The sequence below is a fragment of the Cibotium barometz genome, chromosome 11 (genome assembly GCF_041138505.1).
Source record: "Cibotium barometz isolate CiBa-2024 chromosome 11, ASM4113850v1, whole genome shotgun sequence".
In the NCBI taxonomy this organism is placed as follows: domain Eukaryota; kingdom Viridiplantae; phylum Streptophyta; class Polypodiopsida; order Cyatheales; family Cibotiaceae; genus Cibotium; species Cibotium barometz.
In genome coordinates this window covers 48,554,172-48,580,361 of record NC_141056.1, presented here as the reverse complement: position 1 = coordinate 48,580,361, position 26,190 = coordinate 48,554,172, and the positions used below count along the sequence as shown (strand labels likewise).

Below are 26,190 nucleotides of genomic sequence, written 5' to 3'. Positions count from 1 at the left end.
TGAACATGTACAGGGATGGTGGATCAATCCCCGAAAGGCAACAAGCCCAAAGCTTTGCGGAAAGCTTCGAACTTTTCATGAGGAAGAGCCTTTGTGAACAAATCTGCCATGTTGTCATGTGTGGGCACATAAACCAAGCTGGTCTCCTCCATAGAGAGTCTCTTCCTAACATAGTGATAATGCACCTCAATGTGCTTAGTACGTACTACGAGCATGGAACATTGGGTTCCTTACAATTACCAATGCGCCTTGACTGTTGTCAAAATGGTAGTGGAGAACGGATGTAAGCCAGACACACTCAACTATAGTAGTAAAAGCTGCCCTGTACTCAGCTTCACAACTAGAAGTGGCCATTGTTGGCTGCCGTGATATACATGAATCACCAAGATGAAAGCAAAAGTCGCTAGTGGACACTTGCATGTTGTAACATCGAGCCCAGTCAGAATCACTGATGGCACACAACTGTGACTCACCCCTTCGGATAGAACAAACCAAGGTGCTGAGTGCCTTGCAAATAGCAGAATACCCACTTGACAGCCTACCAATGCTTGGTACTTGGGCTATGCATGAATCTACTCAATTGTGAGACCCCATACTGAATGTCTCACCGCATGTTGCATAAGTAGATCAAGCATCCAACAGCCTGCTGATATAGTATCTGATCAAAAGGCTCACCAAAATTCTAAATGCTAAGCTTGGCACCTGTCTCAACTAGTGTAGCCACAGGCTTACAATCCTCAAGACTAAACCTTTGGACCAGTTGTTGTATATACTTTGTCTACATCAAGACAATCCCATCACGTGACATCTCAAAAGAAGCATGTAATTCAACCTTAAAGGCTGAAATTTTCTCAACATCAGGGCCTGTTGAGTAGCATGTCATCAATGTATAAAATGATGACTAGGAGATCCTCTTTCGTCTTCCTAACATAGAGGGTGCTCTCTATGGGACTGTTACAAAACCCATGTGTAGCCAAGTATACATGTATCTTCTCGTACCATGCTTTGGGAGCTTGCTTAAAGCCATACAAAGCTTTCCATAACCTGCACACTTTGTTTTCTTGACCCTTCTGAACAAAACCATGAGGATGATATGCATAAACCTCCTCATGCAAGTCACCATTCAAGAAGGCGATTTTAATGTCCAACTGATGCACTATCCAACCATGATGTGCTGCCATAGCAATGATACACTTGATGGTGGTCATACGAGATGTGGATGCAAAGGTCTTATCATAATCTATGTCTTTCTACTGTGCATAGCCCTTTGCCACAAGTTTGGCTTTGTAGCAATTAATGCTACCATCAGACTTTCTTTTGATCTTGTTGACCCACTTCGTACCAAAAGCTTTCTTGCCAAAAGGCAAGTCAACTAAATCCCAAGTGCCATTCTTCAAGATGGAACTAATTCCTGTTGCAGGAGGTGCATCCAATGATGATTCTCGTGTGCTTCCTCAAAGAAAATAGGTTCCTTGGCATTGCAAGTAGAGGCAATGAGAGCATGATCCACAAAATGCCCAGATGTATGGCGAGAACTAGCACATGTTCGCCCTACCAAAGGAGCCATGACATTATTGTCCTGTAAGGTTTGCTACAGCCAACGAGGCACCGATTTAGCTTGCTGAATTGATGTCCTCTCTTGTTCCACTTTCTTCTTCCACTGCATCATCAATGTCTGCGTGATCAATGGGTGCAACATGTGGCATAGCTGGTTGCTGATTTTCAGCAAATATGGGCTGATTTCCAGCCATAGGCTGAGTGTCCAAGTGCCCAACACCTGGTATGTGTGTCCCGTACAAGGGGAGAAGATCCTGTGCAAGGTTGGATCAAAACGTACGTACGGATCCATTCCGTACCGTACATCCGTACAGTACGGGGATCCGTAATCCGTACGTTTTTTTTTGGGGGGGGTGGTCGTTTCGGGTTTTGCCAGCGATAGCGTCTCGTATCTTTTTTTTTGGGTTCGCCGAAACCGCCTGGACTCCGTACAGCGTGTGGTGGTCGCCGATACCGTGAGCTGTTCGCCCGTCTGTGTGTTCGCCACCTGCTGTTCGCCACCGCCCTCCCTTCTGTGTTCGCCGGCTGTAAGCTGTTCGCCTCCCTGGGTTCGCCGATACCGCCTGGACTCCGTACAGCGTGTGGTGGTCGCCGATACTATAAGCTGTTCGCCCCCCTTTCCCCACCCACCCTTGCTCAGGCCCCCAAGGCAGCAACATAACTCTCTCTCTCTCTCTCTCTCTCTCTCTCTCTCTCTCACACACACACACACTCACTCTCACCTGAGCTGCCCACTAAATATTAGCATTGCATGATTGCTGAATCCTGATTGAATTTGTATGGCATTGTGCATTGAATTTGTCAGAGCAATCATGCCGAAGCGAGAGAACCCATACTGGAAGGAGCACACAAACGTCATTCGCATTGTGACTACTCCAGGGCAGGCAGGTAGTGGCACTCGACAATGGCAGTGCAAGTACTGCAATTTCACCCTCACGAGTACAATTACTCGTGTCATCAAGCACCTCACAGGCATTGGCACCACCAACAATTGTGCAGGGTGCAAGAGAGTGCCACAAGCATTGAGAGATCAGTTGATTGCTAAAAATTTCCCTGCAATGGGGGCAGCTGGAAGAGGAAGAGGCACACAAGAGACGCAGGATGCGCTTCATGATGCTCTTCTTGGGGACTTGGCTGGTCCATCCACGCAGGTTGATGAATCTCAGCTTGCCTCTTGTGAGCAGGCATCGTGTGCCAGAAAGAGGCCTTCTGTCATGCAAGATGAGAATGAGGGTGATACATATACGGAAAGGAAAACCACCTTGCCTTCTCGTGTGCATGCACAGTCTTGGGTCAAAGAAAGGCAAAAGGTGGCTGAGATGGAGATTGCTCGCACTCTCATAGAGTGCAATATCTCCTTCAATGTTTTGAGGACTGACCAATGGAAGAGGATGGTCAGAGCTATAGCCCAGGTTGGACACACGGAGTCATGGTCAGGGCTTGAGTACAAAAAGATGCGCACCACGATGCTTGACGAGCAAAAGGCCTTGATAGACAAGGCATTGGTGCCAGTGAAAGCAGGTTGGCAACAATTTGGTTGCACTATCATTTCAGATGGCTGGAGTGACACACGGCGACGACACATCATCAATATTCTTGTCTCTTCATGTCTTGGTACGTATTTCTTACGCGCTGTGGATGCTGGGAAGGCAGGCGAACGCATCACTGCTGAGAGTATCTATGAGCATATTCGCCAGGCAATTGTTGAAGTTGGTCCAGAGAATGTGGTGCAGGTTGTAACAGACAATGCTGCTAATTGCAAGGCAATGGGAGACATGGTGGAGGCGGAGTTTCCTCGCATTGTGTGGACTCCCTGTGCAGCCCATTGCCTTGATTTGCTTATGGAGGACATAGGCAAGCTGAGTTGGGTGCAACCCACAGTTTCTGATGCCACGAAGATCACTACATTGTTCAGAAAGAAGCAGCATGTATTGGCTATCTTTAGGAGCCACAGCAACCTAGATATGGTGCGGCCATCCAAGACAAGATTTGCCTATATGTATTTGGTGCTACACAGGCTTTTCAAATTGAGAGATCCACTATTACAGACAGTTGTGGATCCAAAGTGGAGAGATATGTATCATTCACAGACAGAGCCCACCAAATACATACAGCGACGGATACTGGATGAGACCCTCTGGACGGATGTGCAAACTCTCTTAGTGGCTTTGCAGCCAGTATTTGTGCTTCTGCGAGTCACAGACATGGCTCCACTTTGGGCTTAGTGTACCACCTCTTCATGCATATGAAGAGTCATATTGTAGTCTGTACGTCCCTGACACAGAATTGGTAAGTAAAATCTTGATTCTTGATGGCCGATTACAGAATCTTGATTCTTGAGTCTTGACTTACTAATTGCTCTACTTCTCTGTTTATTTTACTCTTGTAGCCGAGATGATATATTGGCTATTGTGGATTATCGATGGGGGTATATGAGTCGCCCCATTCATGGGATGGCTGCATTCCTCCATCCTTTCTACAAGACGCCACTTCTCTTTCATGATAGGGAGCTGCTCACCTTACGAGATAGGTACATTAATAGTATGTATGATGTGGAGCAGCAATTGGAGATTAATGCGGAGCTCTGCAGCTGGGTCAACAACTTGGGACCCTCATTTGCTAGAGTTGTTGCTCTTAGACCAGAGGCCACCAAGCTTCCTCTTACTTGGTGGCAAAACTATGGAAGATAGGGTCTTCCACAGCTTACAGATATAGCTCTGCGAGTGCTATCTCAGGTATGTATATCATGTATGTACTATGGACTATGAACTAGTCTTGTGAAGCTTATTGGGAATTGCTGAGCTCACATGAATGAAGCACTTTTTTTGAATTGGAGTGCAGGATTGTTCAGCAGGTGCTTGTGAGCGTAACTGGAGCGCTTACTTGCTCATACATACAAAGATACGCAATCGTTTGAGCACCTCTCAACTAGAGAGACTGGTCTATTGTAGGGCCAACATGAAGCTCGTACGAGCTTATCATGCTTTGGGCACCCCAAAACAGGTGAGTTTATCCTATTCATTCTCTTATGGGGATTGGCCTCCCATTTACATAGCTTTTATACTATAGTATACAAAAAGTTGAGTCGTTGACACTCCGCGTTCTCTTTGGTTTTACGTTGAATAGGTGGATCCAACACGTGTCAAGCTGGTCCCAAATCCTACCACAATTGATGAGGCAGAGCAATGGTTGAGAGATGAGCAGGACGAGATTCTTTGCCTCTTGCATAGAGAGCTGGAGAGTGTAGACAGGCGGGTGACGAGATCGAGAGCCCGAGCTTATAAAATTCAGCTACATGAGGGACCTGCAGATGCAGAGAGTTCTGGCCGGAGAGGCGCCCGGAGAGGGAAGCTGCCTATTCAGACTCCTCGAGCACGTGTGAATGAGGCCGTTCGCCTCATTCACACTACCCAGCAGGATGATGCAGAGACAGGGACAGGGACATCTGAGGCAGCCCACCCACCTGTGCCCATGATGACAGGGCCTGAGTATGATGACGAGGGCAATGTCATCACGGAGGGTTATATGCTTGATTCTCCAGGGTCATCATCCTCATCGGATGATGAGTTTTGATTTGGATTACCTTAGTTTTGATTTGGTGTTGTATGGACATGGCACATTTTGTCATTATTCATAGACTCATTTTCAAATTTCATCATTTCTTGATGTGAATTGTGAGTTGTCACGACTCACTTGTGACAATGTGACTTGTCTTAAGTAATAAGTAATAAGTATTAAGTACGATTAACTTATTAAGTATGATTGACGACTTTGTGATTCTAATTTCTCACTTTTGAATTAGTAGGTTTTTGACCTTGTTGTGTCTCTATTTCGAAAGTTTTATATGTCAATGTGGACATGGACTGAAATTTAATGTAGGTGGCTGAAATTTCTGAGATTTTATGTATTTTTACCAATGGTACGTATTTTTACGTACCTTAAAATTTTTTTCCGTACCAAACAACGTACAGTACGTACGGATCCATACAGTACATAACGTTTGGAACCACCTTGATCCTGTGAGCCAATAGATGGCTGTTTTCTGCATTCACGCAAGGTCTCAGATGAATTTTCCACAAAGACCAAGTCTCGACTAACCATAATCCGCTGAGAAGCAGGATGGTAGAGACGGTACCCTTTACTTTTGGCACTATGGCCCACAAAAATACATTTCACTACCTTGTCATCCAGCTTGGTACGATGTTGCTCAGGCACAAGTGTCATGTCCATGACATGTACATGCTAATCTCTAAGCTAATCCCTGAAAGGCAGCATAGTAAATAGGAATTTAGGGCATGAGGCTGGCTCAAGTATGTGCAGGAGAACCCCAGAAAAGGACTGTAGTTGGTCGACACGGATGCTAGACAGTAGGTCGGGTGGTTCTCTGCTGGCCGATAGCAGGTCGGCCAGGCTTCATGCATGTTGTGAGCCTATGCAAGGCTAGGGCAAGAACATTGCTAGGCATTTAGTCCTATAGGGGCTGGGTCATAGAGTAGGACTCTTTTGAGTCAAGATCACCTATGGCTAGCCAGATTGTACGTCCTTTTTGTACATTGTGAATATACTGAAACTCAGCTCTCTCTCTCTCTCCTCTCCATCTCTTGCTTGCGGTTTTCATTAGGTTGTTAAAGGAAAGGTGTTTAGGGCTGAAAGTCGACTCACATAGCTTCCGCATTTGACATTGCCCACCACCCTTATTGCATCGTGCATGGATGAAACCATCGTCTGTGTCGATCTTTTGGTGGTGTGGTGACAAGGCAACATTCTATTAGTATCAGGTTCAGCAATGCTAAACACTAATGGTGTCCCAGATGAAGGTGCACAGTCCAAGGAGAGTAACACAAGACATGGAAGAAGTTCCTAGGAGGTTGGTTAGTGGTGTTACACAATACCCAAGGGGAATGGCTGTTGTGTGACTCGGATGCCACTTGGGGCATACCAGGAAACGCTTTCAGGAAACAGTTCCAAGGGAGGATGAGCCTCCAAGGGGTGGAGTGAGAGTGCAGACTCAATACTTAGGAAAAGAAGACAAAAGAAAGTGTTCAAGGGCAGGGCATGAAGGGATGGGGGACAAAGTGGAACAAATGCACGGATCTTCATCGGAATTTGGAGTGGATTTGGAGATTGGGCAGGGTTTTAAGTGAAAAGGTTGCTAGGAAGGGAAGGATGACAAGTTTGGGAATCCATGAGGAGACAAAGGGATGATGACAGTCATCCAAGGTCAGAAGTTGGAATCCCATCATCAAGTTTAGCAGGGGGGGGATGTCTTGTGCATGACATGTATATGCTTATCTTTGAGCTAATCCCTGAAGGGCAACAAAATAAATAGGAATTTAGGGCATGGTTCTCTGCTGGCCGAGAGTAGGTTGACCAGGCTTCTTGCATGTTGTGAACCTATAAAAGGCAAGGCCAAGAACATTGCTAGGCATTCAGTCCTATAGGGGATGGGTCATAAAGTAGGACTCTTTTGAGTCAAGATCACCTTTTGAAGGGGTCGCCTATGGCTAGCCAGATTGTACTTCCTTTTTGTATATTATGAATATACATTATGGCGAGCACCAGGGCAGGCTGGATTCCGACGAGCTTTCTCCACTATTGACCATATATTCACTCTGAGATGTCTGATTGACCAGGCTAGGGCGTGAGAGAAAAGATTATACTGCTGCTTTGTGGATTTCCGCAAAGCATTTGACATGGTGCCACGAGAGAGACTCTTCCAGTGCCTACAGTCATTGGGATCCCATCAGAGATGGTTTGGGGCATCTATGCTTTATATGAGCAGGTCCTCGGGCGCATATGATGCCCTAGGGGGCTATCTGATGTTATTGCTAGCACCATAGGTGTGAAGCAAGGATGCCCACTCTCTCCTACACTATTTGGGCTATACATCGATGAGGTGGCTAAATTCATTGGTCACGGTAGTGGGGACGGGGTAGACATCTCAGGTACCACAGTCCACATTATGCTATATGCAGATGATATTATTCTGGTCTTTGAGTCGTGGATGGGACTACAGCACCATCTCCATGCACTCCATGACTTCTGCACACAGAGGGGGCGTACAGTGAACCTTGGGAAAACCAAAGCCATGATTTTCCACACCTCAGGGCCGGTTCGACGACAGGCCATCTAGGAGGACAGGTATAGGTGGTAGACTCATATGTGTACCCAGGGATTACATTTACGACTCCGCCATGAAGATTTACTATGGCAGAGGCAGCTAGGGATAGACTCACACGAGGGTATGCAGCTCTGGCCAAGCTAGAGAGACAGTGTCACCAGGCACACTTCCAGGAGCCCCGCACGAAGGGGTGGTTATTTGACACACTAGTCACCCCTGCTTTGATGTATGTTGCAGCAGTATGGGCACCTGGGCTCGCCACCTCCACATGGTCTCAGATAGAGAGGCCTCAGATTCTCATGCTCTCATGGATGATCTGCAGAGCAAACCCTCCGTCCCACATGAGATTGTCCGGACGGAGTTTGCTGCGCCTCCTATGCTAGTAGAGGCCCTCTTCCAGACGATCTGCTTCATACAAAGGATCAGAGATATGCCATCAGATCGACTCTCACATAGAGCTTTTGAGGCGTCCAGGCAGCTCGCAGAGAGTGGAGATCGGAGATCATGGTATTCACAGATGATACAGTGGCTCACTCAGCATGGTCTCGACATAGATCACCTGCCACCTTTCTAGTATGATATACATGCACCACACATCCAGCTCTCTCACAGTGACAGGAACAGAGTCCTTCGACAGGATTTATGACAGTGGTACACTTAAGAGACTTGCATTACACCCAGTCAACCTCTACCGCCAAAGATGCTATACTACAAAGATCAGTTTATGCGTATCTCAGCGGATGGATTCATACAGAGACCTGGATACATGGATGTGTACATGCCTCATAGTGCCCGAGTGGCGATTGGCTAGCTCAGAGTGTCATCACACCAGCTTGAGATTGAGGCAGGTAGGGCAGCACCCCAGAGCAGAGAGGATATGCAGACTGTGCCTGGAGGAGGTTGAGAGTGAGGAACATCATGTATGGAGATGTAGAGCATATAGTGTCATTAGAGAGAGATACACCACCATCTTCAGTGGACATCCCTCACTCCGCCAGATCATGGAGTCCGCAGACCAACGCAGATTTCGCCAGTTCTTGTTAGAGACAGCGCCACAGAGAGAGACTGATACGGACTCATACCACAAGGAGAGGTGGGCGACAGCTCCAACTCATTGATTTCTTCCAAAGATCTATCAAAGTGCCTACCTTGACACAGGAGGGGGTTACACTTCAGCACGCTGCGGACCTCCGAGCTAGACGGAGACCGAGAGCACCAGGCTGCCAGACTCCGAGACTACATCAGAGGGAGATCATAGAGATACAGGCTCGACGTCAGCACCATATCCAGGAGCAGCTAGCTCACTTACACTCACACCCGGAGATCATGCTCCGAGGTATTTTTGCCTCACCATCGCCTATGTATCACATATTACACCCCCATTATGGTACTGGTTGGAGCTAGATAGATCTGCATTGCATTCTTGTATACCCTACACATATAGGTTGCATACTGAGCCTCTAGCAGTAGTGCTCCATCCATCACACCCCCCCACTAGCTCAGTACTTTCATACTTTATTTCATGTTCATTTTGTCCTTTTTTTTTCTGGACATCCAGAAGACATTGACAGTTGTACATTGATTTGTCTCATAGGTCAAGTTCGGCCTCTAGTAGACGTTAATACCGCTTTCTTTCTTCTTTCTTTCTCTCTCTCTTCTCTCCATCTCTTGCTTGCATTTTGCATTAGGTTGTTCCAAGAAAGGTGTTTAGGGCTGAAAGAAGACTCACAGAGCTTCCGCATGTGACATTTGATGTCATGTCATCCGTTAATCCCGATGCTCATAGACATGGATATTCTCATTAGCAAATATATGGGCAGATTTTGTAGCCCTACAGGCTCTCAGAAGTGCCCACAACATGGCCCAATGGTTGGGACACCTTTTGGCATAGTTTGGACACAAAATATAACTTTTTGGACAATGTTGTGGGAAAAATAGGCAAAACCGACTTGATTACGAATTCATACCTTTTTCCTATAAATAGGAGCATCAAGCATTCATTAGAATCATCATTCAAAGATCAAGAGGATCCATTTGTCAGTGTTTGCAAGGTAGCAAGGACACCGTGGTGGATCAGCAAGAGCTTCTCTTGTCCGATTCAGCAAAACTTGGGTTAAGTCCAGGAATCCCATTCTATTTTGTAAGTAGGGAACATTCAGTTGTAACCTTTTTTTTTACATAAATATACAATAGAATTTAGGTGTATTGTGCTTGCGTTTTGCATTTTGCCGCACTTCTCTCTATCTTCTTCTTAGTTCTTGATTTAATTGGGAGATGCATTCCAGCCTGCTTATGCAGGAGAGGTCCAACATTGGCAGGGGTATTGGATTCAGCATAATAATGTCGAAGACATGCAGATCGAGCTTTTTCAGGCAAGTGACGACCGAGTATATGGATATGGATGGGATTGTATAGGATTATTCACATGGAAAGGTGTGTATAGACTAAATCTTAGCCTATCTAACCTTGCTTTAGGTAGATATATCTTCTATTTCTTGGCCAAACTTTGTTGATTGCATCAGTACTAGTGCAGGTTCATTCGAAGGAAGTCAGGTTCTTCTGGCAAAAAGTTATCTCAACCGGCATGTCTTGCAATACAGGGGCCAGAAGACCATGCAAAACACCATGGAAGGGACATGGGCCATCAGAGGCCTTCAAGGAGAAGGGTTTTATTTTGAGAGGCTACCGGCTTTGTCGGTAAGCCCACCTGTCATGGCATATCTCCAAGAATGGCAAGGGCATCGTATATCTGAAGGGGCGCTTGGAGAAACTCATGTGGACCTTGTTTTCACAAGTGAAGGCAAAGTGTATGGTGGTGGTACTGATGATCTTGGAAGCTTCACAGTTCTAGGTATGTGTATTGTGATTATCTGAGATGGGTAAAGTGGGTTATCAGGCTGATTCATCATGCATGCTCTCAAGTAATCATATTAGGGACATGTGAATTAAACCTATCTGAAAATATGGCTTCTGAATCTTCATGGACTTTTTTTGACATGTTTATAATCCAGGCAATTATTATCAGAAGGATGACCTAACAACAATTGGAATGCTCAAACAGTATGATGATGGGGGGGTTGTGAGTTACGAAGGCATGGTTTGCAAGAAAGAGGCATCCATGGCCATGCAAGGGACTTGGATCAATGAAGAAGGCCAACAAAACACTTTTTGCCTTACAACATGGAATGTCCTCCTTGGTGTAGAAGAGGGTTTGTGAAGGTTATTGCCGTGTAGATCAATTAAGAGTTTCTATTAGAGCTCTGCAGGAAATGAGTGACGTCCTGATAACTTACATGACAGGGATGGAACCTTCAATTCAGAACTATACAGCTCATAGGTAAGGAGCTTTACAGATTAGCTCCTTCCAACATATTTGGACAATGGTTCTTCTCCATCCAAGCCCCTGCCTGTTCAATGGGTGGGGGGTGATTTGTAATGCCTGTCCAGTGGCTTGAGAATGGTGTATGATGGGAGAACTTAGAAATTGTCTCATAATGTATAAAGAGGGTTGGTTTTGTGTATAATTAGTGATCATCCATGGCTGCCTGTAATTTTTGCATAATGATTTTATATAATGGTTCCATGCATGTTGATGTCATGTACAGGGTCTTTTCAATGCATTTAAGATTTTGAAATTTGTGTGCAAGCATCATGGTTTGATCGCTTCTTTTTTAGCAATCAGCCATGCACCATACAGAATGCTAAACCAACAAAATAAGGAAGCGTTTGCAACAGATTTGTTGCAAATCCTTCCTTATGTTGGTTACCTTTTTGTATCTATAGGTAGATACAAATTAGTGGTGATTGTGGAGGTTTGGAGATCACGGTAGGACATCTCTTAGCTTTTGTTTTATTGCATATAGTTTCACAGAACAGATTCCCATGTAGATCCTCTTAAGGGTAGACCACCATGGCTATTTGTCTTACCACGATTCAAGAGCTAATTGCCTATGCTTAAAATGTAAAATTTTATCAATTTCTCCATGGCCTGTATTCCTCCCCTCCTTTTCTTGCATAGTTGCATTCCGTACCCGTACTCATCAGATGTGTACCTTCAGTACTTTCCGTACCACTCCATATGTACCGTGCCTCGTACGGATAAGGTCTTCATACCAAATATGAGGTTCAATGTACAACACTTATTTGGCCCGTTTTATAATTATTTTAGTCAGTGGTCATCGCTCAATAGTTAATAGATTAGTTTTCATTTCAGTATTACCATTGTCTTTCATGCTATTTTTGTATGGATGCTAGATATTTCTTATTTTATATTCATACATGTATGTATGTATACATATACATATACATATATACATACATACATACATACATACATACATATATATATATAAATATATAAATGTGAACGTACTGTACTTAAAGTACTCATCTTGATGCGTACTTTACGTACTTGTACCGTATACGTACCATACCTAAAGTACTCAACCAATATGTTTTTTTGGCTGAAATCAGCAAGCTGTTTGTGGAATCTCCTACACTCCTCGGACCTTGATTGTTTCAATCATATCCTTTTCTTAATTCCATCTTGACATGGATACACTATCTATTCAATCTATGGCTGCATTACCTCTTTCAATATGCTCTAACTTAGCTGTCTTTGTATGTGTGCTTACTTTAGTTTTTGCGTTGTTAACCTCCTACATTTTTCTTCCTTCTTTTTGTGCATGAATCACCACTTGACAAACATAATTGTAACTTTTTGCTTGCATAAAATATTTAGAACCTAAGTTTCCAAAGCCATTTTCTATATATTTGAAGAAGGTTCTTAACTTGACATGATGTGGTTGGAATGGCGGCCTTTGTTTCCTCCTTTTCTTTGCACATATCACCACTGCAAGTGGGGTTGGCTCTAGGTACCGTTTTCACAACTCATCTAAAGCTATTGTGTAACATATATATTGTAGTGTGCATACAAATTTACATATTTGAGGGTTTTTAGAATCTCCATTAGACACCCACTCACTCTACTCCATCCCCAACCAGCCACCCCTACCCCACCTGTAGAATCGTCGCCCCACCACATCCACTTTCTTCACGAAGGCAATGGTGCTCAAAGCCATCAAGTGACTTGGGAACGGTCGATCCCCAGATCACGAGGGGTTTCTAGCAGAACACATCTCTCATGCCGTAGATGCATTGGCCCAGCTCTTGGCTCACATTTTCAATCGTGCTTTATGTGAGGGTTTTCCACTCACATAAACGACCAACACCATCACTCCCATCCTGAAGGTGGGAGACCCCCTAGAACCCAATAACTACCGTAGCATCATGATTGGCCACACATGGGTCCAGTGTGGAGATGCAACTGAGTTCCTTAGCGGAGACTCAAGGATGGAGGGCCCAGGGGCAAGCAGGCTTTCGGGCACATTCAACATTGGATCACATCTTCACACTCGGCGCCATCACTGAGGAAGGAAAGGCGTCCAATAAAAAGAGTTACTGCTACTTTGTGGATTTTCACAAGGCGTTTGACATGGTGCCCCGCGCCCGCCTACTACAGAGACTACAAGACATGGGGGTACCTTCTGAGATGACATTGAGCATCATTACCCTATCATTGGACGAGTTGGAGTGCCTGGTAGGATGTCAGCTGAGATCTCTAGCACGATTGGAGTGAAGCAGGGCTGCCTGCTCTCTCCGACTTTGTTTGGCTTATACATTGATGAGATCTCGGACTTCATTGACAGCTTTGGTGGACCGGCAGGAAATGGGGGCGGCATACTGATCCCTCTACTGCTATATGCAGATGACATAGTCCTCATTTCAGATTCAGTGGCTGGATTGCAGAGGCATCTGGATGCTCTACAAGAGTTATGTACACAACGGGACCTAATGGTCAACCTTGGCAAGACCAAGGTGATAGTCTTCCATGCCTCTCTGACACACCTTAGGGACCACAGCTTCACATACAAGGGAGATCAGTCAAGATTGTCACCTCATACACCTACCTTGGAATGATATTCAATGGGCCCAAGTTACCGGCAGATGCCCGGCTGACCCGAGGGTATGCAGCATTGGCCTTGCTTGAGCGGCAGTGCTTCCAGGCACAGTTCTAGGAGCCCAAGATGAAGCTCTGGCTGTTTGACACACTAGTCACACCCACGTTGATGTATGGCACGGCCTTTTGGGGACCTGACCTATCACCGAATAGATGGAAGAAGATTGAGATGCTCAGATCATGTTCTCACGCATGATCCACAACAAACCATCAGTGCCACATGAGATTGTGAGAGTAGACTTCGCCACACCACCGATGGAGGTAGATGCCCTCTTCTAGATCATCTCATACATCCACTGATGAGTGCGGGAGATGAGCCTACACGGGTATCCCCATCTAGCCACGGAGTCTTCATGGCTGTTAGCAAAAAAAGGGCATGACACTTGGTTTGCGAAAGTCTCCGTATGGCTCACATCACATGGTATACAAACGGACTGCCTCCCACCACTATCGGCTCCCCTCTTCTACAGATCACACATGGAGAGATCAACTGGATCACTTGGTTGGACCTCTTCAGACAACATATTTGGGACATTCGGGTGACAAACTGAGCTTGGCTCGAAGATGGCCTTCTACCAAGACCACGTCTTCCGACTCACCAAAGATGGCTTCATCAGGTGAGCCACCTACATGGACGTTTACATGTCACATGCCATGAGGATTGCCATAGGCCAGCTCAGAGTTTCATCCCATTGCCTGCACGAGTGAAGAGAGCCACATGAGTGAAGAGAGCACATGATTTGCAGATTATATCCCACAGAGGTGGAGACAGAGGAGCACTATATCTGTTGATGCCCAATATACTAAGAGATTCGAGGGAGATTCCGCTGCCTCTTCCAAGAGGGCTTTGGTCTACTCTCCAAGATTATGGACTTCCAAGACCAAAGATGACTTGGGTATGTTTCTACTTGAGATGGGCAGACACCAGAGGATCCTCTCCAAAGACCCAGGATCCCTTTCTCGACAGGTGGCTATCACCGACTTCTTTAGAGACGGAGGGGACAGGATGCACCCACCAAGGCCATCACATTGAGACAGACCAGAGGAGTCACACGGGAGCGAGCAACAGTACTACAGCGTACCCCCCACCCCCATAGCAAACATCTGGTCTATAGATCAAGATCTAAGACATCCTACAACGGCACCAAACTACTTTCACTCAGCCATCCGACTCGATGGACCTAGGCGGCGTCTTGGCAGCTGCCCTTGATTACCCCATGGCTGTCGATGTTCTACATGGACCACTACCAGGAAGAGTTGCACCCCGTCCCTAAGAAGTCACTTCAGAACGGGCTTGCGCGCTTCGACATACTCGGTGTCCCAAGCCTATGGGACACCAACCACAATCCTCCCATCAGGTCTAGATATAGGACGTGCTTCAATCGCCATCACACCACCTTCCCACGTATTGTGAGAAGGAGACCTCTCGACCATGCTCAATAACCCCGTGCTCAACATACTCGAGAGAGGTGTATCCTTTACTAGGAGGATGACATGCCCCACGTGCTTCATATTCTCATGTACTCCATGATGAGACTCTCTTGTACTGGTGCTTATACCCCATGTACTTCCCCATGATGATCATTGTATCAATCTCTACTGTGAGAGAGCTATGTTATTTATGCTTGCTTTGTTTTTCTTTTCCATGTTGAGACATACCATGGATAGCATTGTATCACTTTGGTCTCATAGGCCCATTGGGTCTTTTAGGAGACGTTTAATATAACTTTCTCTTTCTGTCTTTCCCCTCTCTCTCTCTCTCTCTCTCTCTCTCTCACACACACACACACACACACACAATGTGAGAGAGAAAGAAGAAAGAAAGAAAGTTGTATTAACGTCTTCAAAAGGCCAAAATGACCTATGAGACCAAAAGGTTACATCATATCCATGAGGTACATCATCTTGGGTACAAAATAGTAATAAAGAAAGATAACAAAAATCTAGAACTTTAAAGTCTGATCTAGGTACATGAGAGAGAGAGAGAGAGAGAGAGAGAGAGAGGAGATGTTTATAGTGTAGTTCAAAGAGCAATTGAATTATATAGGTAAGACTTTACATGTTATGTGTGTCATGATTCACAAAGCCATCTAGATGCATCACTTAACAGTGCATTACTTCTCAATTTTTCAATGCAGGTTATGTCAAGGTATAGCCGTGTGCACTCTCGACCCATCTCAGCCATCCTTTTACCATCTCCAATGTGACCAATGCCATACACAGACTCTGAAATGGGCAAGGTTAAGGATCATGAGGGATTACTATCTGAGCACATTGCTCACGGATGTAATAGTTTAGCTCCCTTGCCAGCTGATATGCTCAACAAGGCCCTCATCCAGGACTCCCCCCCTTCCTGGTCTTGTAACACCATCACCCCTTTCCATAAGGCTCGGGATCCCTTGGATCTCAATAACTACTGGTCACATCTTGGACAAATCACATGGATCTGTGCTGGAGACAGATTAATTCACTTGCAGAGAAACATGGACACACAGCTAGAGGGCAGGCAGGCTCAAGACCAGATCTCATGTTTATTGCTGCTGTATGGATTTCCACAAAGCATTTGGTACTGTTCCTTGAGCCTGCTATCTCAAATGATTCTAGGAGTTGGGCCTACCTTCAATGCTAAGATGGGGGGTCATGTCTCTATATGAGTTAGTGACACGGAAGGTCAGAGCATGGGGAGGCCTATCAGCCAGCTTAACCGTAGAAATACACCCAAAGAAGGATATTAAAAAAGAGCATGAGAGCTCAGATATACATGGTATAAATAGGAGGTGGATACCTAAGAATGCATTATAATAAATATTAAATTCAAGGGCGCTCGCCCTACTAACATTTGCCTGTTTTGATCTCCCACACGCATACTAGTACGGTTTTTCCAAGATTGCTCTTCTTGCAAGAAAACTGAAACCAACTCATTGTTTTGGGCGTTGAGGTTGCTCTTCATCATGAGCCGAAGTGTGGATGTAAAACCCTGGTATGAATCCAATGAAGCTATGAGAACTGTAGACACCAATTAGCTGTCCGTATAGGCCTCATTAATACATGCAAGCTACTCTCTAAGATCTTTAATCCTTGTGAGAAAGTCATCCATTAAGTCTCCCTCATTCATATGCTCGGACTAACGGCTTGTGCAAGTGGGCCACTTGTGCCTCGTTACGCACTTGGTAGAGCGCAGCAAGCACATTCCAAGCCTACTTGGCAGTTTTACATGAGCGAATATGAGGAATAATGCTCCTTTTCATGGAAAGTACCAGCAATGCATATTGGCTTGTTCTGCTATGGGAGGTGCGGATGGATGCCACAGTTACTAGTATCACCATCCAAAGTACTTGTATTCTCCTACATTGGCGAGATAGGGCCTCAATGCCAATAACAACATTCCAAAGTATCGGTAATATCCTGTGCTAGCGAGATAGAGGATGTCTCAATGCCAATAACAACATTCCACAACCAATACATGACACATCATATAGGCTCACAATGGGTAGTTGGTCCCATCAAGCATATCCTCACCGGAAAGCATCCCAAATACATCACTATTGCCTGCCATTTCAGCCTGCAAATGACACAAAATGCAAATGTCTATACTCGTCTGCAGGGGCATAGTTCACAGATGTTTGCTTCAGGATATCCCCAGTTACAATACACACCACCTCCGCTGAGTATTGACTGGGCCAAATCAACTGGAGCTGACTTATCACAGAGGAGCTGCAGAACAAAAAACTCTCCAGCATTGGGAGCACATAATGTTTTAGTTATCTAAGCACAGGTTTGCGGCTGTTCACATGCCTGCTAACCTGCACTTTCCATTGGACCATTCGGTTAAGCTCACAAAACCAGAGCACGCAGCACACAAAATTAGACTTTACCACTGTCATTAGGTTTTTTCACATTTGGGCATTTTGGGCCTCACTGTTTTTTTTGCTTTGCACCACGTGCACCACATCCCCTTGCCACAACTTGTCAGCTTGTCACCTTCCCCCCTCGCAGCAGAGAAGCCCTTGACTGTAGACGGTCATCCCTGTCCAGCCATCATCAGATCCCTTGATGAGCCTCCGATTGTGCCACCCAGCTGTCCTCAGCCCTGACAAAGAAGGCACAAGTGGTCTGATGATGACCGTTTGGAGCGCTCACGTTGTGCATTTCCTGCATTGCATGACACTAGGTTGTAGGCTAATCAAGTTGGGGCTTGCTTTCTGCCTTCCAAGCTTACTCACCAGTTTCAAGTACCTGGTTGAACCTTATCACCACCTAAAGCCTTGCTCGCCACCTTGAATGATTGCCGTGCCTCCTTCAAGCTCCACCTTTACAAAACCTTCACTGTTGAGAAAAAATATCTGTGCTGCCCGTCACCAGATGTTCATGTTTACTAGTGGGCACCTTCACTTGCCCATGTCATCTCTGATGTTGTAAAAGGTTTCTTGCTATTTCAACAATCCTAGTGTCATTCATGGCCTGCTGAATTATAATCCACCTATGCATAGGTATTCTATGTTAAAAATAGTGAGACATTTATCATTTCCTATGCAATGGTTATTGAATCCAAACAACCAGACTACCTTTCCCAATTGGCATTCTATGTTAAAAATAGTGAGACATTTGTCATTTCCTATGCAATGGTTATTAAAACCAAACAACGAGACTACCTTTCTCAATATGAGACTCGTTTGCTCCTTCCACTGCCTCTTATTTTGAACAATTAGTGATTTAAAAGTATAGATGCTCCCCCCCCCCCCCCCCCCCCCCCGCGGCGGCGTGACGGTTACTCATGCTTTGTCGTGCTTGTGGCTATATGGTGGATGCCCTATCAGATATCTACGTTGGGACCTTAGTGAGTGGAAATGGACTGATGTGACTAACCCCATGAGGAGCATACCTTTCTTCAACTACATTGTGCGTAACACCAGGTTGCTCATGCTTGGGCAGACCCAGAGAGTCCCCACTCTTAGGCCTCACTATGAGGCATATGACATTACACTCCCCCTTCAGAGACGATTCTGGTAGACTCTGGCACTCATGCAGGAGGAGCTAGATTTCCTCCTTCTTATGGTTGTTTCTACACGATGGGTTTCCCACCAATTAGTGTAGATCTATTTTTGGCATGAATCCCTCTCGTCCTAGTGCCCAGCTTCATCTGGATAGTGTATCATTTCTTATGCGAGTGCAAAGGAGCACATAAAATTTGGGTATCCGTATCCATAGCCCAGCTCTTGGGCAGATTAAGGATTGATCCTATCTATATTACTTGGGGTGCTATTGCACGGTTGACTCAGTCTGGCCCACAGCTTCTTTTTGAGGGCAAGAAGCAGATCCTATTATACTTGTTTGTAGGGGCATAGCTCAGAGATGTTTGCTTCAAGATATCCCCCAGTTACCATACACACCACAATATTGACACCACCTGTGAGATTATTGCTAGTATCATAGCGAGGCATATCTGGAAGGCCAGATGCTCAGAGGTATTTGAGGTTATCAATAAATGGATTGACATCGTTAATACACTTTTGGCCACCTGGGCCCGTATACAAGGATCACGGTGAGGCATATCTGGAAGACCAGATGCTCAGAGCTTATACTGTATACACACATTTTCTTGAGCTATGTTTTTGTAAATTTATTTATTTTTTGTTACCTGTGAGACAAACAAAATAAAAGGACAAAAATTCAAGTATGCATGAGGCTTCATCCATATGAACATGTCAACATGAAAAAGCAAACCAAACACTTCATTTTGATAAATTATAAATTTCAAAATCATACCTATCTTCCAATTTGTTCAATATAGATTCGGGATCCAACTAGAAAATTGGAAACTGGGGTGAAGATAGGGGCAACTGACCATAGCTTGTCCTCATCTGCACTTTGCACAGCACTCTTCATATTTGATTATTAGAAATATTAAAAAGGAAGCATAAAGAAAAGTCCAAATTAAGTCAATGTTCTCCTGAGTGCACACATTTTTATCTTATATTGGAGAACCCTTGAAACAAGCGGCTCTCATCAAAGTACATCTAAAAGCAATGGAAAAACACTTCGTAGTTCTACTGATTAATCTACCAGCTCAAAACTATCATGCAATAACTGACGTAATGATCGATGGAAGTAAATATACTTGTGATCCGAGGTTGTGAAAACACCTCATAATTAGGATCCATCCATATTTTCCATATAGCCCAATATCTCCTCCAACCAAAGAAAAGAGCGTATGCTTGCAATCTGGAAGGACTCCCTTGAGTTATTGCAAGCCCATAGCAAATGAACACTACTCTTCATTTGATTATGGCACCGCAAACAATTTAGAGCCGCAATTTTTGGCTTTGCCAAATACTCTCCTAACGAAAGCATTCCTGTGAGGCATCTCCATAGAAAAACCTTTTGTTTTAAAGGCAATTCGCTTTGCCATATCTTTCCCAAATTACCTTTCCACTAGCCTAAGGACTTATTCATATGCCACACCCAATCCGCATGTCCCTTTATCCATGGCAGTGGAAGCAATAATCTATATGCCCTTGCCTGTCAGCCCATAAAGAGGAAATTGTGTAATATAACCTCGTCGACTTTTAGCAGCCAATCGTCTTGTCTTTGCCAAACCGATATATGGGACATATCCCCATGTCCTGCTAGCTGATCAATGACAAGTCTCCATATAGGGCGGTAATGGACTCCCAAATGCCATCGTCTTTGTGCTTGTGGAAACGACAATGGTTTGCTCTCAGTCGATATGACATCTCCCACCTTGGAAATTCCTTTTTGTGCAAAAAAATAAGCTTTTCTAGGCTTAGCCACAACCAATGGCGTATCAAATGCTCTGCTTTAATGCACATTTTCATCTACCAGTGTGTTTCTAGGAGGCATTGGCCTATGTGCCCAATGCAAATGCATGAGCACAGACTTCCAGTCTTGGAGCAACCTGGAAGAGTAGAGGTAGCTTTGGATTTTTCCTTGTACCTAACCTACCAGGATATCCCAGTAGGAAAAATTCCAATGCCCAAATGAAACACGTACATATTGCACCCAGCATCTGTGCACCCATGGTTTTCCTTGTTCTATGAAAGTTATTATCATGGTACTTTTCCGAGCCAGTACATGGTAATGCCTCAAAGCCTTCTCCTTAGAGCTAGTTTTCCATAACAGTTCCATTATTGATGACATAAATGTGTTGATCAATTTTTTGTCCCAAATCATTAATGGCTAGAAGAAATGTATGTAAGCCATTATGATGGATTACACTCTTCACAGCTTGACATGCAAAGACCATGTAGACAAGTGCTAATGTGGTCATGCCATTTGGCTTGACGAATGCCCCAGCTATATTTAACCACATGATGATGCGTGTTTTGCGTGTTTTCAATTTGTCAATGTGTACAACAGCAAAGGATGTGTAGGCTTGTGCCATAGAGTGAGTTCCATCCAGTTTCTGCAAGCCATGAAGCTGGCTGCTGTCCTATCTATGTCAATTTGTCAATTGCATGTAGTAATGCCCTCAAAGGGAAACCTTGTCTTACTTATCTTCCCAACGTCCAATGTCTGGAGAGATCCTTACCCAAAATACATTGGTTAGAGCCATCCCTATACAACCAATAGATTACATGCTACATTTTTGTGCCAAATCCCAGAGTAGCCATTACATCACCTATGTAATCCCATTGCACTATATCAAATGCCTTCACCACATCCACATCCATGGTTAGCACATCTTGTTTTATATATTTGGCATATTCCATAGTGATATAGGCATTAGCAATATTATCCATTATTTGCCTTCTTGGCACAAAACCATATTGTTGAGGATGCAATTTAAACACCTTTCGCTAGCATTAAAGTGATGGGAACCATTCATTCAGCATTTCACACAATTCCTTTTTAGAAGCCAATGTAACCAATCCTTCTTTCCACGATGCTGGCATTTCACCGCTCACCCATGCAACATTAATCATATATAGAATTGGGTTCTTCAGATCCTCCCAGAATGTCTCGGAGAATTCCAGTGTCAGGCAGTCCCATCCAAGAGATTTTCAATGACCCATGTCTTTTAATGCATCTTCCAGTTCAGTTTCACTAAACAATGCATCAAATCGTATGGTGTCCCCATTAATCACTATAGGGCTTACACAAGAAGATTCACACCTTGCATTTTGGACATCTACTATGATTTGTGAGTGACGGATGCCCAAAAATCTAAGCGAAATGTTGCATACATGTGTCTATCAGCTCAGTTTTTGTGCTCATCCAATGACGATTAGCTTTTTTAGTTCGAGCAATATTTTGCCTTCATCTTTCCACATGTAGAATTTTGAAGAAGGATTTTGAAGAGCAACCTTTGTCTATTATTTATTTGCAGCATGCCCTTACCTGTCATTTTTATCTTCCTTTGCTCATCCAGAGTAATACAAGTTTTGGCGTCACACAATAACATCTGGTAATGCATGACAAACGGCTAAGTTCTGTCAATGATTGTACTGTTTGTTTTGCATCATCCACCCTTTGCCTTTGTTCCGCCATGTACAATCTACCATAGTCTACAGCAACACTTTACATGCAATGAGCAAAAAGCGACACCAAGCTGCATCCAAATCTTCGATCAGTTGATCCCAGAGTGGTGCAATAGCATCCTTAACCATTGCCTTAAATATGATGTGTCTAAAATAGTTGTTGTCAACAATCAAAAGGCGTTGATGCCACAATGGAGGTTCGTGTGGACAGACATTTGAAAATATAAGCCCATCCATAAAGATACATGATCAGACAGTTGTGAACAGCATAATCCACCCATAGCTTGCATGTGAATGCATCATACTACTGAGCATTTAGCATGTACCATCTATCAAGACATGCCCAATAGTGATTGACATCATTATGTTTGAAAGTAAATCCAGGCACACGCACCATATTGGCCAACCACATATCACTAGCGTCCATTTGAAGAATGAAATTTTGCCATTCATGTCTTTCATTCACCAGAATTTGAGATGCATGGGAAGTAGTCTTCTTCTCTTGGGGAGTTATTGAAATCCCCAAACACAAAAGCATGTGTGAGCTAAGGATAGGAGGCTAAATTCACCACCACAACCTTTGTTTTGCTGTGACAATTGAGAAGTATAAAGTCTTGCAAACTAATATACTTCTCCCTCCTGCGACATACATTGCATAACCTCCATCTCCCATGAGGATCATTGAATTCAAGCAATGGCTGCAACTCATGCCTTACAAGGAAAGCAACCCTTGAATAACTACTTGTTCCCGCATAAAATATATCATAACCAGCGAAGTGCCTAGACTAGCCACCAAACTCATGTTGATTATGTTCTTGGATACACAACACATCAAGCTTCATTCTATTTACATAGTACCAAAAAGCACCTCCATTTATTCGGATCACAGAGGCCCTGAATATTGTAAGTCACACACTTTCAAGGAGTCATTGACATCTTTATCAGAAAAAATATAAGAAAGCTAATTGACATCCATGTTGTGGTCACCACTAACATCCTTTACAGATTTTTGCCCAATTTCTAAACACAACATTTGTGAAAGGACTTTGATTCTGACCTCGTACAGTTTGTAGTTCCGGATATGATATGTAGATTGGGACAGCTGTTTAGTTGTTTTCTTTGGAGTCACAAATGCATCTTTGTCAACCTTCCCTTTTACTTTGTTCTTTCTAGTAATTGATGTTTTATTATTTGCTGGAATTTGATTATGCATACCCTTGAACTTTTCCTGAATCTTAACCCCAGCTCCTGTGTTAACCACCTTGTGACAGGTTGCACAACTTCTTGTTTTGCTGAGATGGGGATACAACTTTTGGAGGGGGTTGGTGTATTACAAATTGACATTGTGAGGCCATGTGCCCAAATTTACGACATTGGAAACAGGCTCCAGCAAACACACCCCAATTAAGCTCATAATATTTTCTGTCAATAGCTAAAGACAATTCCAGGTCTGCTCACCCCAATAGAAATGTGAGGGATAGCGGGTTTATCAATGTCCCACAAAATACATAAAAGATTTTCATTTTATGTGGGTCTAGGTGGGAATATAACCTTACCCAGTGATGCTGCTATGCATGGGCGATGAGCCTTGAATTCTTGCGAAAAGTGCACCACTTCCAATAGTGGCTATTTATGCTTAATCACATTTTGATAATCCTTATTAGGTGACTAGGGCAATCCATGCACAATTTGTGTGCCATACATCAACGACGACATTTCTAAAAGCGTAGTACGATGTATGCTATCAGAGCGAGGCACTTCAAAAAAGCCACGAGAGGCCCAGCACATCCCATCAACAAAACCCCCTTGCAAGACTGATTTCAACCACTACGCCACTTCTTGGGCCTGAGGTATTTTCCCAATTCTCAAGAAAGAAAATCAGAAAACGCTTGGGAGGGGTGACAGTTGAAGGCACAGGAATGTACCGGATGTTTCCAATTCTTTCTATTATCCGGCAAAATCTTCAGCACAAGCGCATCAAAAACAAACTGCTCTTCTGGAGAAAGAGCCACTTCTGTATTGACCGATTTGTCTGTACATAGCTGCTTATTCTTCTTGTGTCCCCCTTCATGTGACAAGAGTAAACTTGATTGCTAGGATCACCCATGATGAAAACACAGAGACTCCCACACTCTGACAAATTCTCACTCAGTCTCTCTTGCCCCTCACACACACAACACACATGCACACACGCACGCACACGCACACACCCACGTGCCCGCACACACAAAGCAAGGATGAAGAGGCAAAGGGCAACGAGTCCGCACACACACATACAAATACGCGTGCACAAGGCACACAATTGTGCGTCATAAAAACGAAGATCACACACAGAGGAGGTCACGCACGATAGAAAAACAGAGGAGAGGTCGTGCACGACAGAAAAACATAGGTCGCACATCAGGGAAGCAGAGCGTAGCTTATCTCTCTCGGGAAGCCCTGAATATGCGTGACGCTGCACACCCGCTGCAAACACGAGATCTCTATAACCTTGCGCAGACACAAACAATCAAGCGATGGAGTTGCTACACACTCTTTTTATATATATAGTAAAAAACCGCTTTTAGGAGCAATGAACATGGGGAGGATATACTTAACAAAGAAGTCATCCAATCTGTTGGGTATCTATAGCCTCCAGCTGTTGACAGTCATGTAGAGACTAGCGCAAAGTGGTTGAGTACTTTACGTATGGTGCGGTACCGTACGCGTAAACCAACGCAAGTATGACAATAGACAGTCGCCACTGGCATGGGTTCCAAAAGCGCACAGTACGGTGTAGGTACTAGACACGTACGGGATACGCGACGACGGCCCAAAACACAAGGAATTTTTTTGAAAAAGGTACATAACCCTACGCGATGCAAAAGCGACCCATTTGGGATCCAAAAAAAAAGTCCACGTCAACTGTTCCTCCATACGCCATACACGGATCCATACGGAACGTAATGTACGGACTGAACCAATCCGTACAAGTACAGAATGTAACTATGGACTAGCAAAAATTGGCACGAAAGAAAGCATAAGCATCTAGAAAAGGCTGTCAAAACATAATATGGTTCCTAGACTTCCAAATAGTCCAAAGTGCCCAGTATCTCATCCAGATAATGAAAGTGTCAAATCCACCCATGCAAGATGGCAAAACACCAAAAGTCTAGAAGAGTTTTCCTCCTTTGAAGGATGGAAAACATCCTTGGAGATTGTGATTCAGTGCTTGAAAGAAAGTCCTAGACTTTGTGCAATGCCAAAGAAGATGCGAAACGGACTCTACATGTCATCCACATCTACAAAAACTATCACTAGAGATATGTCGTTTTGCCATAAAAGTGGAAACTAGAAGTATTCCCACAAGGCATCTCCATAAGAATAGACGTTGTTTGAGAGGTAGCTGACAACCCCAAATTAGTCAAAGCCTTTGTTTCCACCATTAGTATTCTTATGCATTTTCCATAAAGTATCATCATGAGGCTAGATCCACAGGAAAGGAAGCAACAATTTGTACACATTACTTGCCGAAAGCGCATCCAATCAAAGAGGACTTGTATGACCAACAAGTTGCAAATAATGAAGTATTTCCTGATCATCCGGGGGTGGGATGGGTTCAAAAGGCCTCAAAAGTGTTGTAAGTGTTCCACACTCGCATGTGATGTAGACCAAATTTATGTTTCAGAGAGGCTTGTGGGAAGGCAACAAATGAGTCCAAGGATGCAAAAGGGGGCTCGAAAAAGAAGTCGGGGGGTAAAAAGGATGATCCTACATCGCAATTGTCCTCAACTGCAGATTGTAAGTTTTCTAAGAATATCCATATGTTCCCAGTACTAGCCTTGTCGGGTGAGCTTCTGCATCTGGTCTTTACCATATCTATGGTGTCATTTACTCATTTGACAACATCTCTATGCCTTTTCTTTAACCAATAGCTTTGTTCTTGATGGTACTTCTTCATGGCTTGTTACATGTGTTAGATAAAATAAATGCATCCTTACCCTGTAAAAACTAGA

At 44.1% G+C, this 26,190-nt stretch overlaps 3 protein-coding genes across 4 annotated transcripts in view; all 3 read left to right on the top strand.

The window, feature by feature from the left end:
• The window catches only part of LOC147634270 (uncharacterized), a 37,733-nt gene extending 26,457 nt beyond the window's left edge, over nt 1–11,276 (top strand). The window contains exons 2-4 of one of the 2 annotated variants that reach the window (XM_086805398.1): nt 9,964–10,111; nt 10,212–10,529; nt 10,690–11,276. In XM_086805398.1, coding sequence (XP_086661524.1) covers nt 9,964–10,111; nt 10,212–10,529; nt 10,690–10,895 — 672 coding nt within the window. In that variant the 3' untranslated portion in view covers nt 10,896–11,276. The remainder of the gene's footprint in view (nt 1–9,963; nt 10,112–10,211; nt 10,530–10,689) is intronic. The other variant, XM_086805399.1, reaches the window with a different exon arrangement.
• Nucleotides 1,945–3,797, top strand: LOC147634272 (uncharacterized). The gene has a single exon (XM_086805397.1). The coding sequence runs from the start codon at nt 2,337–2,339 to the stop codon at nt 3,780–3,782; it is 1,446 nt and encodes a 481-aa protein (XP_086661523.1). The 5' UTR covers nt 1,945–2,336; the 3' UTR covers nt 3,783–3,797.
• Nucleotides 4,429–6,587, top strand: LOC147634271 (uncharacterized). Its single transcript, XM_086805400.1, has 2 exons — nt 4,429–4,560; nt 4,684–6,587. The coding sequence occupies exons 1-2, from the start codon at nt 4,516–4,518 to the stop codon at nt 5,128–5,130; spliced, it is 492 nt and encodes a 163-aa protein (XP_086661526.1). The 5' UTR covers nt 4,429–4,515; the 3' UTR covers nt 5,131–6,587.
• Nucleotides 11,277–26,190: the final 14,914 nt, after the last annotated feature.

Excerpts from the sequence above, each read along its gene's own strand:
- LOC147634272 (XM_086805397.1), top strand. The coding sequence starts at position 2,337 with ATGGCATTGTGCATTGAATTTGTCAGAGCAATCATGCCGAAGCGAGAG.
- LOC147634271 (XM_086805400.1), top strand. The coding sequence starts at position 4,516 with ATGAAGCTCGTACGAGCTTATCATGCTTTGGGCACCCCAAAACAG. Across the intron at positions 4,561-4,683 it reads CTTTGGGCACCCCAAAACAG|GTGGATCCAACACGTGTCAA; the intron begins GTGAGTTTATCC and ends TACGTTGAATAG.